Genomic DNA, 17,676 nt, shown 5'->3' on the forward strand with positions numbered 1-17,676 from the left:
AATAGAACAAGAGGAAGTGGCCTTAAATTGTGCTAGGGGAGCTTTAGATTGGATATTAGAAAAAATTTCTCCACTGGAACCAGTAGCATTACAACAGGCTGGTTGAGTCACCATCCCTGGAGGTATTTAGAAGATATGTAGATGTGGTATTTAGGGGCATGGTTCAGTGGTGTACTTGGCAGTATTGAGTTAATGGCTAGACTTAATGATCTTAGAGGTCTCTTCCAGCCAAAATTGTTCTTTGATTCTGCAGTCTAAACCAAGACTTGTGACTCCTGGGAGCTGTGGACATTGGCAGTTGTGAACACTGTCTCAGACTCTGTAGACATTTAACTTAAAGGAAGTTGTCCTGCTGTTTGTTGCTGGTAGCACTCCCAGATTCAGCAGTGATGGTGGAAGAGCTTGAGGGCATAGTCTGATCCCTTGAATAAGGCTGGCATTTTGCATGGGGTCTGAGCTTTTCCTGGGGTCTGTGTACCTGCAGTAGCCCAGAACGATGCAGCATAGAACTGAGACTTTGCAATGTTGGTGATGAGGTGCTGATATCCATCTTTCTGCTTGTTTATTTTTTTCTTCTCTTAGGGAATTCATAAGGGATGACTTCTGTTAGTTAATAGTTTTCAGGCATGGTACTTAAAATTTGGCTAAGCATTCAGCGAGTGCCATGAGAATACATGGTGAAAATGGATCCTGTCATTCAGCTGCACTATAAAAAGGGAGAATATCATCAAAGCTATGGTTTGTTGAGTGCAGAAAAAAGCATAAGACCCTGAAATTTTTTCCTTAACTGAAGGTGGCAGGAGTATGCTTAGCCTGTTGGCATCCTTCCCAGGCCAAGCAGAAATGTAGTAGCTTAATATGACATGATGAATTAAGTGCAAAGTTGCTTTTCTTCCTGTCAAGATTGTATGTAGAATATGATTCCATTACAATAAAGACACACTTCTGAAATAGTGGGTGAGATAGAAAAACAATGAACAAACCGAAACCAGAAAGGATATATGAGCACAAAACTGGTCTTCCTATTTCTGCTGTAGTCTCGGTTTTGGAGACAAAACTTCAGGAGGAAGCACTCCAGGATGAGTGTCTCCTCTGAAGGCAAAAGGGCCTCCCCCTTTTCCTCTACCAGTAAGACAAGTGGGTCACAACAAGTGAAAGTGGAAAAAAACAAACTGTTTATTAACACACAAACAAAACAGGGTAGAACAGGATAAAAAACCCTCAAAATAAAACAAATTCCCAGAGAGGAATTCCCAGAGACACGCAGGCTCAGACCAGCCGGGGCCACCCCACAGGCTCCCCGGACCAGCGAGGAGGGAAGGGAGGCAGTGAGGCAAGGGGAAGGAAAGGGAAAAAAGAACAAGAAAAAACCCCAACAGAACCTTTTCCCAGCTAGCTGGAACCCAAAGGAAACCAAAAAGCAGCACAGCGCTCCCGGCGCGCTCCCTCCCGAGCCCTGCCCGGAGCCTGAAGCCCTTGGGCTGAACCGTTCAACCGCCCCCTCGGGCCCTGGCTCCGGCCCCGCCCCCGGGTCCATCCTAAAGGCACAGCATCCTTGGGCAATGAGCGGGTGGGTAAGGAATAAAGCGGCTTCATTACGTCACCCCAGGACAGTTGTCAAGCTCTAAACTTTCTGGTGTTATTGAGGAGAGTGGGGTGATGGTATGTGTGCACTGGTTTCATGCTGTGATTCGTGTACCAGGCCATTTGTTTTAAAAAGGACACAAAAGCAACACAACCACCCTGGTTTCCACTTGGGGTGGGTGGTATGTAGGATTCTCTGTCTTGCTGTAAAATTGTGTAGTTTTATATATGCCTCATATAGCTGCCTATGCAAAATCCTGTTTGTGCTCACTTGATGCATGTTCCAGCTGATGGCACTCTATTTATGCCTCTTTCTTTAAAGTTTCCATGATCTAAAATGGCAGTATATTGCAGGGCTTCTTAGGAGCTAAATGCATTGCTTCTTTACATGCCAACGAAAGAGTCAAAAGTGTAAGAGTTTATGAAGTCCTGGGCTTAAATAAATGAATAGTAAACTTGTAGGGATGTTGGAAACTTGATGTGTTTTAGTTAATAGTGAAGTTAGTGAGTGCTGGGCCCTACATGAGCATGTCAGAAGGCTGTATCCTCTTTCCAAAGAGGTGCTAATCTTAAGGCTCAGTCCTGCAAGTGTTGCTGGTGTAGACCTTATTTTAAAATATTAGTTCCTCTCACGGCTTTCCAGGAGCTGTTGTATTAAAGTAACCCATCACAGGGCTTTTATAACGGTTCACTTTTATTACTCTTGCAAAATATGTCAACAATGATTTGTATTTAAGGATGACTCTGAAGACAAAATTGTTATTAGAGATGTTTGAGGTGATGACACTGTTTTGTCTTATTTAAGGGAGGATTGCAAAGAAGGGAGGAAAGCTGCCTGGCATGGGAGTAGGAACTCTGGGCCCAGTCAAGTCATTTGAAGCACTTTACTGCTTGTGCCTTGGCTGTGAACTCACATCTCAGCCTGAGTAAATATACTGGTGCCTTCTGAAATAAGTATTGGCAATCCCAGTGCCATGGCATTTTGTCTTCTACCTCAGTTTTACCTTCTCAAGGTCCCATTTTCAGCTTCCTAATTTTCAATAATTTAGGCTGGTATATTTTCAGCGTGAGAAAAATGCCTAGGGCTGGGTTTTCTTTTTTCTTATGTGTTTGTTTCAATTTGATTAAAAAATAATGTACTATTTTTGAGAAGGCAGCTAGTGGAATTGCATCGTTTCTTAGAGTTTGTCAAAAATAAATTCTGGAAGACTCTTGATTGTTAAATAATGTAATACAGTGAAAACTGCTTTGGGAAACGAGAAGAAAACAGTGGAGACCTCTTAAACAGCTTGTGTGAAGCTGCAGTGGCAGCAGAGAGGAGGTATTTTCACAGCTGTATTTTGTTTGGAGTTAGGGGAGCTGAGGAGCTGACACTGGCTGACCATAGCATGAGAGCTGCCGATAGCAGATCCATACGGATGTCAAGACTTGGAACAAAATGACTTGTGGTAGGAAGTCTGAGATGAATTTTTGAGGTCTGAAGAGGAAAATAACGCCACAAAAGTCCTGACACGTGTCCCAAAGCCTAGAGCGTTGTCAGGCCAAAAGACACGGAAGCCCAGAGCAAACTGCTGCAACTTTGCTGAAAGGTTATTTCATGTTCTTCTCAGGGTAGCAAATTGCCATGGCACTGCAGTCCCCTGCTTGTGCTCCTTTCAAGTGTGTAGGTTGTGATCAGATTGAAGCAAATTTGGTCTTGGCATTAAAGTGATTTTTGAGTGGTTTTTTGGAAAAGAATCTCTTTCCCACGGGAGTCCATTCAAAGGGGAGAGTTCCGTATTCTTCAGAAAGTACCCTCTATCTTTGGATCAGAGGTCAGGATAATTTACAGAAGTGTTAAATTCTCCATGAATAACTTATTTCAATACTGCAGGCACCATCCCCATAGCTGTTTGTCTATCCTGATGATTTTTACACTGTAGACCATTGTTTCTATGTCTGAAGATGCTAGGTTCCTTAATTTTTAAGTACCTGGCTTTAAGACACAAGCATTAAAAAAACCCAGACCAACAAAGAACCCCGTAAACAACCAAAAAAAACCCCACCAAACAAAACCTGTGAGCAGTGAACACTTGAATAAATGGAGTGAGATTTGATTTTGTTTCTGTAGTGCTTATGTGAATACATTTCCTGTGTGAAGACTGCATCCTAGATAGGGCTCACTTAAGAGAAGTGAGTTTTGCAATCTGTTGTTGCCTAGGGAACTCAATAATTTAGCTCCAGAATTACTTGTTACCAATTACAGAAGTACGTGGAGAACCTCATTTGTAAAGGGACTGAAATCCCATGTGAAGAAAGACAAAGCCATAAGAAAATTAGTGAGTGAGATCTGGATGTTCTTGCCATGTAAGAACGTTTTTACTTAAGGAAATGCATAACTTGCAAGAGTAAACTGATCTGTATGTAATTAGTATGTAAGCTTCTAATGTACAGAAAATCACAACTCTTTAACTTTTTAATAGGGGAGAGGGTACTTCTTATGTGTTACATTTGTGTAAGATTTTTTTTTGTGTTCTTCTTGCATTCTTGGGTATAAAAGAGAAGAACTCATTTAATGGTTAATATTATAAACACATACTATATAAATAATAGTTAATTATGACCTTTTCCTGGTACCACGGTTGCTGTTGACAGATAGCATTGAACAGTAGTCTGGCTTAGCTCTGGAGGGTCTTCAGCTTTTTTTTGATGTAAAACAATATAAACAACTCTCTAGATTAGATTTCTCTGGGTAGATTTCTCTATCTTTTTTGATAATGTCATCTTTCTGAGAAATGTAGACTAATGCAGAATAAAGGACAAAGAATTGCATTTTTCATGTATGTCTGAATGTTGATTTCAGTATGCTGCAATTTCTTTACTCTCTGTCTCAGCCAAACTCAATGGAAATTTGTAGAAATGAAATACTGCTGCTGAAATCACCCTGTGAAATGTAGAATAACACCACTCTGCCTGCTGTATGATTAGAACAAGAAGCCTATTCTTACCTTTCAGCAAAAGTTTAAAGCATTATCGTAAAGCTCTGGCATTAGAAAATCGTTTTTACTCTTGAACAGAAGGTTGACAAGCACATCCTAAAAATGTTACACCATCATACATAATATAGTACATCTAATTTATACTGGTCTGTAGCGTGTGACAAGGTGAATATCTTTGTTATAACTTTTGAAACAACTTATTTAATGTTGTGTAGAAATCTCCCAACCACTGAAGCAAAGCAGTGGTTGTTGCTTATATAAATAAATATATATTTAGTTATATGTAGATGTAGTAAAAAATTACCTTAATCCGCATGCACATTGAGAATTTGAATTTAGATAATGGCTGCTATATCGTCATAGTCTACATGGCACAGATGTTTTTCATATATTTTAAGATGTCCCTTGTAAGAAACATTGTCTGCAGGAGGGCTGGTGAGTGGCAGTTAGAGATCTATTAAACTACCACATCTTAGTGGTGACATCCTGATGTGGTTCTCCAAGCTAAATAAAACACAGGAAAATGATATAAAAAGAAAGAGCACGCCTAGGTAATTGTTACCAGTAGTGAATGTTTGCAACTCAGAGTTCGTGAGTGCGGTCAAAGCATCTAAGAGCAGTCCTAAGTAAACAGTTATCCCAGTGAGTCAAAATGTATTTACGACCCTCTTAGTTACCTTCGTCAAGTTTGAGCTCCTTGCTTTTTTTGAGTTAGGTTAGTAGATACATAAAGTGCAAGTATTTCTGGGACAAGTAGGGAGCACGAGAGAAATAATGCCAGTTTGAAGAGTTCTGCTGAGGCTGTTGACACTTGGTCTGCTTCAGTGGTTGTATGGCACTGCTACAGTGTAGTTAACCTTTTCCACATAAAGATGTTAATGCAGAATCTGCCATTGCTGACACTTTCAGGACACTGTTTTAGTCATTGGAGAGCTTAAGGCAGCAAGAATTTATCAACACATCTGAAAACTTGTCTTCCAAATATTTTCACTCAAACTTTTGAAAATTGAAAGCATACAAAATGCTTATCAAAAAACTGATAGCCAAATTTTTGCTGTTTCAAATTGGTACGTTTGTTTTTACTGCTGGATGTGTTTGAGTTGAGGAAGCTCATGAGGGCTGTGTAGTGTCTTTCACACAGGTAAGCCTGGTGTATGCATTGTGGGTCCTCGGCTTCAGTAATTAGATTAGAAGAGCATTAGATTTTGAAGAGCAAAGTTTTTATAACAATGCATTCTTTTTTTTTTGTAGGGCATCCTACTGAATGTTTACGAATCAATCTAACAAATCACGCACCCATACAAAAATAGGTACAAATCTTATTTAAGATCATGAGAAATGAGGCAAAAGGCAGAAAAAGTAATATTTCTAGGAATCATAAGGCTTGTGCTAGACACTTGCAGTGCTTTGTAGAGGAAGAAAATACTTTCAGAAATGCTGACTTTCAAGTTATCTATTCCATTATACTTTTCTCAGTAAAGGCTGAAGTCTGAAGTAGAAGTTACGTATTGCAAGGGTTCAGAATGACAGGAATGGGGTTAATCCTGTACTTTTACAGTTGCAGAAGATGAAAGGATGCTGAAATAGAAAGGCAGGTTTAAATCTAGTGCAATGCTCTGTGTTTGCTAAAACTTGGCTCTTGTTTTTGAACATGCAGTTTCTATATAGAAGTTCTTAAAATACAAAACTCCTGCACTGAGAAGTCTTTGTGTCACTCAAATCCATCTCTTTGAGACTGGGGTAGAGAGGAGTTAAAATGTCTTCACGAAGAGAAGCTGGATAGTGTGAAAAATGAGCAGTTTGGCCAAAGGATTTATAGTAATGGAAAATATTTCTATTAAATCATGTTGAAGTCTTGAAAGCCATCTGAAGCTGTAGTATTTTTTGTAGTACAGATTAATAAAATTTTAAGTTAATGTCATAAAGAAGAAATAGCTCATTTAGGTACAGTATGTTCCTTATCTGACCTACTTACATGGTCCGTTTTGCAGTTACAGGCTTCTAACAAACTTGGCAAGAAATGCTACTTCCAGTTTTGTGTCTGTTAAGACCTTGGAGGATGGGAAGCTAATAATGGTTAAACAGCTTGTAATTCCTTTTCAATTGTATATTGAGAAAAGAAAGCAATACAAAGATAGCTGCTTCTTACATAGAGTGCTCTTGCTTTTCGTAGAAGTATAGGGAAGAGTTTTACAGTGATTCTCCTGGGGCACAAAAAATTGGTAAAGAGGAAAATGACACAGACTTGTAAAAAGGTTCCTTTTTAAAATTTTCATTTCTATTTTTTGAGATCCAATACTAAGAAAACCTGAACTATGGAGAAAGTGGAAAACAGACTTACAGCTCGATCTTGCAGACTACCTCATATGGGGGGTCCATTATCCTAAATGCAGCTGCCTCTGTAAAGAAGTGAGACAAAATCATAGCAACCATATGACTCAGATGTTGTGAAAAGCACATGCAAGGAAAACTCATTTGGCTTCAGCACAATAAAAATATGAATAATTCTTTAGAGATGTATGTGACCAATTTTCTGTGAAGCATGTTCATTTTTTCTCTGCTAGGAAGGTGCCGCTGGGGTCAGACCACAGACCTAGGCAGCTTCTCGGAAATGTGCCTCCAGGGACAGGAACTTCAAACCAAACGCCCAACAAACAACTCCTTCTGGATAGTATTTGCAGTGTAGTACTTAATAATACTAATAATAGTAATAAAAGTCTTCCTTGAATAACTGGTGACTTGCCAGCTGGGTGTTTTCCAGAATTCATTGACTTGCTGTTTGCCAAGATTGCCTGTGCAGGGGAAAAAGAGAGAAATATATCTGCATAAATGCAGCAGACAGGAATAAAGCTTGCAAGTTGGGTTAAGATTAAATAATAAAACCCTTGTCTCTGGAAAAACATCATGTGAAAGAGTAGAGCTGATGTCTGTCACTGATGTAACAGGAAACTTGAGACTGGTATCATCTGAGAAGGTGTCTGGTTAGATACAGATTCCCTGGAGTTTGTAGCCTGAATGGCAGAGTGAAGTGAGACTAAGAGGCCTTGCACTTGACAAGGTCTTCATTGAAGCTTCATCATTATGTCCTTTGTCCATCCCTCAGCCTCACTGTCTTCACTTTGGTAAGGGGAGCTTTGTAAAGACAAGGTTCATCTGTGGAGCTGCAGTCCTGTACTTCAGCTGCACGGAGGGAGGGAAGTCTCCTGCGTTGGCTGTGCTGTTCCCTGTGTGGCAGTGTGCATTGAAAGGGAAAGTGTCATGGCTCCGTCACCATCACTCCCGTAGAGTTTCTTCCTCTGCATTATGCGTTCTGCAGGGTAGAGGAGAAAAAAAGTTTTCTCTGAAGAAGTCCAATGGCTTGCAAATACTCTTGCAGTTTTCTCTCACTTAGGAGGAAAAGGGGAAAATGGAGTAATCCTAAGTGTTAAAAAGTTTCTTCATGTGACAACCAGTTTAAACTTCTTGCCAAGCTAATGAAGCTGTCTCTGTACATTCAGCTGGAGTGGAATGATCCTCCTGAAAAGCTTTCACAGAGTGCTAAAAGAGATGCAAAGGGAGGGAACTGGTTTTCACCTCCCATCATGGCTCTTTTCTGCAGTTTCCACTTTGTTTCCATTCTGCTTTTATGAAGATGTTGCCTTTATCCATATTGAAATTTGTATGCTTGTTTTTACTGGATTGTATCTTGCATTTTCAGACAATTTCTTTAACTGATCAGTATCTTCCTGTTCTCTTCAGAGTTTCAGCAGATTTTAAGTCCCTTCAGTTGGTATTGTTATCAAATTTGATACCGGTACTCTTTAATGCATCTTTCAAGTAATGAATGAGAATATTGAGTGGTAGGATCCAGAACAGTACCTAAGGGAAATTTGCCTGATTAAAAATAAAAAAAAATGAGGTAATCATTAAAAAGAAATATTACTGGAATAAGACTTGGATTAATTTGCCTCTTGGTTCTCAAGCAGTGTGATATTCCTGGCATATGCTTGATTATTTCCTCTTGGTTATCTCCAGTGCTGTCCAGTCCTCATCCCCTGATTGTTGCAACATTTTTCTGTTTCCAGTTTAAAAGTGCTGGGTTTTGATAGCTACTGTCAGAGAATTTTCTTTCAGCTGTATTTTCACTCATTCATTCCCTGTTAATTCTCAGACGCAGTTGTTACTGCAGCCTTCCACAGGCGGATTCCCAAGTATGCTACCTGGATGTCATGGAGTCAAGCTCATTTCCAACTATCAGGTGTTTCTAACTACTCTCTGATTTGCTAGTTTCTGTGCTATTCTGTTCATTTTTGTATTCAGCCATGATAATTTGATACAGTGTTCACCATTATTCTCATGTTATCCAGTTAAGAAATGAAGTCAGAGACAAGCGTTTGTCTGTGTTATTCGGTGGGTGGCAGTTCAGCTGTTGAACTGTGAGCTTTTCCCAACTTGCCCCTTTAAATTTTGAACAGGTTTGTTGGTAGCTGCCTAGCTGTAGGTATAACTTGACCACACATCTTGAGAGTTTTTTTTTTCCTCAGGAACAGCTGTGTGTATTTATAGAACTGACTCTGCATTTTGTTAAGGTAAGTCTTGCTGAGGAAATTAAGAATAGAAGTCATTACAAAATATTTGGCACGCTTTTTGACAGAAGGTAAGATAAAAATCTTTGAGGAGGAAAGAAAAGGACACCATATTTAATCTGTGTCCACTTGCTACGTGATACCAGAATGCTGAATTTAAGAACCATCTGAAAACTGGAGTGAAGTTAACAACAGGTTAATAGGTCTTTAAAGTGCATTTAGTAAAGAGCTGCCTGGCCACAAAGATAGATCACAGTCTTTGTTTTCATAGCAAAAGGAATTAAAGTTTGGCTTAATGGCACCTTATTTTTTTTGGTAGGTTTTCTCTACAGTGTCTCAAAAGAGCTGTATATGTGCTTTTCCTTTGTGTGCGGGAAAGTACCTGTTGGGGCTAGTTTTATTTCTTTATTTAATGTTAATTTTTTTCCCCTCTCCCTTCCCCCAGTATTAGTAAAGCAGTTTATTAACAAAACAATTAAATGAAACACCTCTCTATACATTTTAAAATGCTCACAATTCAGAGTGGATCTGTGATTTTGGAGTAGTTTGCCTTCTGCAGTCTCCTCTCTTTGCAAGAGGAGGGCCATCTGATGTATATTATATTCTGCGTTGGTTTAGAACCTCCTGTTATTCAAACCCTTCGTATCTGTATTCGTATCAGTGGTACTTCCATATATAATGCATATGCAGAATTGCCAGTAAGTTTTCAAAAACTCTCCTTGAATGTGCCACTTTCTCTCCTAATTGTGTTAGAACTATGAAACTTGTAGGTAAACAAATCTCAATTATATCATGATGAAGTTTCTAGGGTTCCGTTCACTGGGTAATAAAGCAAAATAGGTATTTTTGTCATGTTCCATCTTTTTTCCTTCATTGTGTGCAGTGATGTAGAATGAATTGAATGTGTGGGTTTGGTGCTGGTTTGGTTTCGTTTTTTGCCTGTAGGTTGGTTTGTGGTAGTGGGGGTTTTATTGCATTTATGATTTTAAAAACTAAGAGTAACTAAAATTATTTTAAAGGTAAGAAAGGAAGAAAAAAAAATCCATTGAGGAATGTTTTTAAAAAATAAAGTTTATTTTCCTTTTTTTTGTGGTCAGAAATGAAAATTTTGATAGGATGTTAGTCTTGCACAGAGGAAACCAATTGTAGGTACACAGCTTTTTACATATGATGTAAGAAACAGCAATAAGTCACTCTGTATTCTAGAGCAGATTGGTCAGTGGGGTTTTGCTGTTTTGCTGTGTTAACGTTCTGTGTACACCCCTGGAAAAACTTTCCTGTGTGAAAGCTGGTGTGACTGTGCTGACCTCAGGAATAGCAGGGATTTTCCTTTTAAGTTAGATTTGAGCTGTGGGCAAACATCATTTTGCTAGTCTGCTAGTTTTCAAGTTGTAGTTCCTAACCCTTTTCCTGCCTTTGGACCACAAAGGGCTCCAAGATGTGATGATATGATGACCAAGAAAATCATATTATTTCAGATGTGTAAACATCTATGAAATTTCTAAGCATGTCCACTGCATAACTGGGAGGGAAAAAAATAACAAAGGAAACAGAGCAGAGTTTATCCTCTTCTAATAACTTACTGGCACTTCAGTTTATTTTGAAGGTGCAGCTCTTAATGATTAGAGGTGCTTGGTGGGGAAATTCTTCTTCAAAGTCTGATTTCCAGACCAGAAGACTCCTCAGACAACTGTTAAATTGTTCCTTTCCTTTAAACATCAGAGGGTCTAAGGGATTGTTTGCCAGTAGAGGCTGTATTGGTGCCTGGAAGTGTGAGGTGGTGGCCAAGTGAAAAGAACAAAGAAGGATTTTTACAAGACAAATTAGTTTTGTCATTAGCTGGGTCCCAGCTCCCTTAGACTGCTGCTTGTGACTCCCTACAAGGTAAAACCCTGCTCCAGAAAAATAGTCCAAACTCCACATTTTCAGTGTTGGCTTTCTCTCCCTATCTTTACACAATTCTTTCCATGGGATATCAGAATTGTTCGAGTAGAGTTATGCTATTTCAGTTACTATCAAAGAGTCTTCAGTTCACACGTAAGTCCATTTACTTCCTATTCCTGTACTCCTCAGTCATTTTTTGGAAAGGTTTTTTTCCAGAATTGCAGTTATTTTGTTATCTGTAGTTCTGAACTGTACACAGCAGTATTTGTCCTTAATCCTGGTTGACTGACCATCTATCTCTGTTTAAACTTGGCTTGCTTCAAACAAAACCCCCACACTTCAGTGATTCCAAGAAAAAAGGAACGTAACCACAAGGTTTCCCCAAAGATTTTGCATACAGCTGCTTCACTTAACCTCAAGGATAGTAAATTATGGAAAAATTTGGACGGCCTCCATGTATTCACCATTTTCTATAATAAAGCTGATGGGGTTTTTTTAATCTCTGGCAGAGTCTGGAGGAGACGTGTTCAGCCAGCCCAAGTGTGCTGTGGAGCATGTTTATGGAATGCATAATACCACTTGTTTTGAGACTTGATTATTTTGTCTGACTTGTTTCTAATGCCTTAGACTTTCAGAAGTCTACAAAAGACTTCTTCTAGAAGGCAGAAAATTTCCTTTTTGAAGAGTAAATACTCCTCTCCAGGAAAAAAAAAATCTAGAATAATCTTGTTGGTCAGCAGACAAGAGTAATAATGTCTTTAATAAGCTTTATTAAAGGACTTGAGAGAAGTCATCCTAATAATTTAATGCCATAGGTTGCTTTGGGGCAATGGACAAGATGCCTAATGAGGAAGCACGACTCTCTCTTCTATGACTTTATCATTTCCACCGCAGAAAGCCTCTTCTCTTCTTGTGGCACTTAGTAACATCAAACACATGTTGTCTGTGCCATAGCATATAAAAGCTGCATGATAATGTTCTCCATCTTAGATAAGCTTGTTAATGCAATTGCAATAAACAGTTGAGGTTATGTACCTTTGGTGCTTTTGGTATCTGTTCCTAAGTCTCTGATTTTTACTGTGCAGCTCTCCTACTACATCAGCTGTTAGTAGCTGGTGGTTCATAGATTGGCTTTACCTTGTATGCTTCCATGGTTGCAATTTTTATAATGCTGAATTGTTTTTAAACTAACCTAATCTGATATGGATTGTGTGAAAAGTGGCCCTATGTGTAGAAGTGGTGCCCTGTTTTAGGTTTGTAAAACTTGTAAGTACCCAGCTTGGGAGTCATACTTAGTAAGATTTTCGTGGCCTCTTGTGTTAAAGTCATCATCTTTCCTTCAGGCCTTTTGCATAGGTGCACATTTTTCATTATATTTCTGCATTCATGAAGGCTCCTGTAGTGTGGCCCCTGTTTTGCTGACAGAATGGAAGCAAGCCAAGACCTATAATGCGATGGTCAGCGAGGGCACATGCTGGGCTTCATGGGGTTGAGCTGGCTGGTGTACCTCACAGGCTTCTGCTGCACTCCATTGCAGCTGGATTTGTGGAGTTATTTTAGTGTGTATGAAATGTGCAGCAAAAAGTTTTGCTTTTATTACTGAAAACAAATTCTCATTTAAAACTTGAACCCAAAAGAATTCAGACTGTTAAATTGATGTGGTGAGCCGTGGACGCCAAGATTGACTCTGGTTTGTGCGCTTGAGGAGCAGAAGGAGGAGCTAGCTCTGCACATGGAGTTTGGGGCAGTGTAAAGGTGTGGAGACTGTCTGCAGCTTTTGCATCCTCTGCTCATTGTGAGTTATTCTGACCAGGTTTCAAATCTGTTTCCTTCTTCACTTGTGTTTGCCTGGCAATTCATTTCTATCAGTTTACAGCTTCTGAATTTGAGCAAACAACTGCCATGAAAAAAACCTTTATAAAATGACTCATAATTGTACTCTTGTCTTTTAAGTGGATACAGTAGTAACTAGACTGCGCTGTGAAAAAACCAACATTTTGATTACAGAAATCAAATCTGCAGGTTGTATGTTCAAAGCTAGAGATATTTTCATGTAATTTTGATCATTAAAAAATTTCCAAGGAAGGAAAATGCAGTCTTCATACTAAGAACATAGATTACTGATACAGAGAGGTGAATTAGTTATAAGCTCTCTGACTTTAAGGAATACCTCAAAAATATTTCTGTAATATAACTCTGACACTCTTGATGCTGCTCTATAAGATGCTGTGTAAGCTCTTGACTGGTAATTCAAGTCCTTCTCTACTGCAAAATTGGCTGTGATATGTGATTGGCAAAGGTGGTTAATACATATGTAGTTAATATTCCTTTTATTTTGGTAAGCATAAATTGCATATATTTTGGGGAGACAAGGAAAAAATTGTTACTCCTGTAACCACTTTAATACCAATTACAAAACCTAAAGTTTTGCTAATTTAAAAAAAAAAATTAGTAGTTTTCATCTAATGTTTGACTTCTCAAGTGTGTTAACTTGTTTAGACAACGAGCATCACTTTGTTATGTATCAAAATCAAACAATTTTCCTGACACAATGAGAAAACTATCAGAAATGTTTTTATCAACAACAGTGTCTTTCTGCTCGCCTAATTGCAAAGAGGAGGAAGCTGCTATGAACTAGTAAGAGCCTGACTCTACAGGATTCAGGTAAATCCTGAATGAGAAGTTTTCCTTGCTCTCCTCCCAGATTAACTGAGAGGAGAAATGCTTATTTTCAAGTCCATGTCACTGTGTGTGGAGTAGCTACTCTAACAGAAAACCAGACTGCCATCTCTGTCAGTAGTCTGGGAGCTGAATTTCTTCCCTGGCAATTAGAATCATGTCAGAGGAATGAATAAAGAAATTATCCTGAATGTAGGGCATCAGCCATATTATCTATGGCATTAAATTAAGTAACTGGATTGTTCAAAGGGTGGGTATTTGTGTCAAATGTACAGAGAGATAGTTTCTGGTATGCGTCAGAAGATGATTTGTGATTTCAAATGACCATCAAAAAGTTACTGTTTGGGCTTTTGTAGTTGCTCAGACTCTTCCAAGGTCAACGTAAAAGAGTGTGTTTGGGGTATTGGGACTTCCCTTTAGATGAGTTGGAAGCCTTCTGACTGAAGTTTTCAGTACTTTATAACATATGCCAGAAAACAAGAGGAAAAACAGAAAGCAAAATATTTCTGAGAGGTAATCTCAACTTTTTGTTGTACAAAGAAATTCATCATGCTGTGGCAGCAGTGGTGGCTGGCAGGCTCTCTCCCCCCAAGATGGTGTGGTCCAGGTGGCAGCTACCTCCCCCAAGAGTCGGGCAAGGGAATGGGGGCCCTTCCACTTCCAGCTACCTGCTTTTCCTGCTGAAAACAACTCCCAGCACTGGTGTGGGTGCTATTGAATATTCCACACTAAAGTTTCACTTCCTTGTTCTGTAGCCATAACACACACACAAACATCTCCTTCCTGCCTCCTGGATCCAGAAACCTCTGGGGGCATTTTTTGGCACTTGGAAAAACAAGGGGTTTGGCTAGATTGTCAAGCAAAAAGTCCTTTGGTTCTGAAATGATGCTGTATTCCACTAGCTTGTGGTTTTTTGCCTATTCAACACCCCAGGAGCAGAGATGCTCATGAGCAGGACAAGCTTTTTAAAGTCCTCTTCTGTGTAACTTTTGGATGTCTAGTAAGCACCTGTAAAAATTACTCTCTTACTTCATACTGATGTAAGGTTAGAGCAGAGGTATTTTTGCTGTCTTTGGTAGGAGGATGACTGAGAGGAGAGGTATGTGTGGCCCAAGGGGAACTTTTAGGCGTGCTGCAAGGTTTCATCATCTGCTGGAAGATGTTGGGAAAGCATGTGATTAATACTTCAGGAGAAGGGTTCGGGAAGGGCAGTTACAGGGAAGACGGTCTATGTGTGTGAGGGAGTGTGTATTTTATGTGTTGGTGTGTGTTTGTAAGGAATGGGTAAAAAGTCTGAAATTGTTGCCTTTTTCTATTGTAGCTTACTAAGAAGGGTGGACTTGTTTAGAAGCTTTTTTTTTCCCTGAAGCTTTTTGTCTGAATTAAAAGAGAATCTTGAAAAGGCAGGTGCAATTACATCAGAATACAACTCCCATTCAGTCAGTACTGTTTGAGAACAAAAAAGTAGCTTGGAGGTTGGAAAAACAGTTAGAAGAGAGAGAAATGAATGCTTGTCAGTTCCATCAGACCAAAATCTGATAAAGGCCTTTGATACTTGATTATTTAAGAAAACTTTTTTCCAGTTAACTGTGCTTACTTGCTTAACATGTACAAGGATGCACCTGGCAATTTTTTGTCATACAAATGATTGAATAATAATTGATTGATTAATTAAAACTGCCTTGGGCCATATAATTTTTTTGGTAAGATGACAGTGTGCATCTAATCTTGTATTACAAATGTAGTCAAAATAAATTACTTTTTTAATCAAAAATTAAAGCTGAGGGAATTTATTTTCCTTGAATTATTTGGCACCACAAAACCAGTGGGATAGAGGTGTACTGGTTCCATGAATTGGAAAGTTTGGAAGTTGCATTGGATGGCTTTTGTTTATCTCCATCCTTCTTCTTTTTGTAGGAAATTCCACTTATTTGGATGACCACGGACCACCACCTCAAAAGGTAAGCTGCTGTTATTTTGTGTTTGCTTTATCCTTACTTTTTTGGCTTTTGTTTTTAACGTATTTTATGTCTACTTGTATGCCAAGCAACTCTGCTGAGTTTACATCAACAGCACGTGGCCTTTCTGACATTTTCCACCCCAAGTGTTTTCAGGTGTTTGTAAGTAACTTGGGTTAAAACTCATTGTGATTAGGCTGATGGAATTTTTGTCATTGAGTCAAGGGTAGGCAGGGTTTTAGTGGTTTTGTCTGTCAGCACTTTTGTGTAAAAAACCAAGACACTGCAGTTAGAGCTAATCCAGCAGATGAAGGTGGCCTTTGTCTGGCAGCAGTTCCTGGAACATGGGTGCTGCTATGAACACAATACTTGAAGCAAGTCAGTAGGAAAAATGTAATGAATCTGAGTAATGAGCCCTTTTTTAGGAATAAGGTTCACTGTTCCTATCATATATGACTGTGCTGCATAAGCTTTTCCCTCACATCACCATGGCACCTGATGACATTTCAGGTTAGGAAGGGCATAGTGATAGTTTCTTCAAGAGGAAAAAAGTGGAAGCAGACCCTTAGGCTTTCCTGTTTTGTTCTCCTTTGTTCTACCCTGTGTTGGTTTGTTCTCTGAAACATGATTTGATACTATATTTTACCTGTCTTTCCAGCCTATTATAGCTCCTTTTGCACAGTACAGACATGTACTGTGCAAAAGGACAGATTATTTCACTGATGTGGCCCACCATAGATGCTAGTGCAGCAGGTGAGTGTGAGTAGTAAGAGATGGGGTGGATGTGAACACCACCTCTGGTGGGTAGCCCTCCTTCATCGCTGTTCACCTGACCATGAAGTCACATCATGAGCCAGCAGGCCTTGAGTCGAAATGATCAACCACAGTGTGTACCAGTGTAGTGAAACAGTTGGCTTTCAGTCAGCAGAAGGACGATAATGTGGAAAGCAATTCCGCTTAGCTTAGTTATCAATGAAAACAGACAGGAATCTGGGTTTCTTCACCTTTTAGCTGTGCAATGACATCTGCTATTTTCAGCTGATATATGGGTATTTGTACACTGTTAAAATTCAGACAGCTCACTTGGAGAAATGATGTACATTTGATTTTCTTCCTGTCAACACAAATTACTCAATTTTTTGTGTACTCAATTACAAAATCAAATGGTTGTAGACAGAAGTGGCAAAATCAACCTGTTGTGTTTATCATTGCAAACTGAGATGGGACACGGGTATTCTAAGGCTAAGCAAATGTTTAACACTTAAAATCTGTATAGTACTCTCTGGTTCTTTTGAAATACTTTTTTTTTTTTTTTTTTAATTTTAGTACCAGCTGCTTCTCTTGTCCAGGAGTACAGCAGCCTGCGTGAAGTAAGGAATTATGTTTGTCGTGTCTTGAGTGAGCACTCTGCTTGGAAGAATAAAGCAATGCTTATTCCAAACCTGTATTTCTCATGCTTGGATTAGCATTCAGAAATGCCAAGCTGTTCTAGTAAGGAAAATGTTGTCGTCTAGATAAGAGTTTTTAACCTTGAAAACTTTATTCAGATTTTGGTACTTTTTCTTTAGGAATTTTGCTTTACCAATTAATGGTGCTGTGGATGGGATCCATACTCCAATGGGCAGTAGCAATTGGACAGATTTATTCAACCCAGATACTTTCCTCTTTACATTGTGGAAATATCTTTTGCCTGTCTAAACATGTAATTTTGGGCTATGTTCACACAGCCTCATCCAGCTGCAGCTGGATGCTGCAGCTCAGTTGTCTGTAGAAAGCCCAGCTGAATAGATATGTACATGATTGATTGGTTGGGTTGGTACTCTTTGATTAGCTACTTCCAGTCAGTAAAGTTTGTGGGTTTCCTGTAATCATCCTCACTCTTGAAAGCTTGGTGAAAAGCTCAACGGAGTAACAGGCTATACAGCCTTCTGTAAGTTAAAAGCATTTTGCTTTTTGAAGTATTTGCCCATGTTTCAAAAACATTGATAAAATATGGATCATTTTGATCATCCCTTGGACAAGCCTGCT

The 17,676-nt window shown here is 39.1% G+C and overlaps 1 protein-coding gene across 2 annotated transcripts in view; it reads left to right on the forward strand.

Annotated features, from left to right (window-relative positions):
- Nucleotides 1-17,676, forward strand: part of UST (uronyl 2-sulfotransferase) — a 175,357-nt gene that overhangs the window by 41,268 nt on the left and 116,413 nt on the right. For both annotated transcript variants that reach the window (XM_032102171.1, XM_032102172.1), the window contains exon 2: nucleotides 15,608-15,651. In XM_032102171.1, coding sequence (XP_031958062.1) covers nucleotides 15,608-15,651 — 44 coding nt within the window. The remainder of the gene's footprint in view (nucleotides 1-15,607; nucleotides 15,652-17,676) is intronic.

This window comes from Corvus moneduloides, chromosome 3, assembly GCF_009650955.1.
Source record: "Corvus moneduloides isolate bCorMon1 chromosome 3, bCorMon1.pri, whole genome shotgun sequence".
Classification (NCBI taxonomy): domain Eukaryota; kingdom Metazoa; phylum Chordata; class Aves; order Passeriformes; family Corvidae; genus Corvus; species Corvus moneduloides.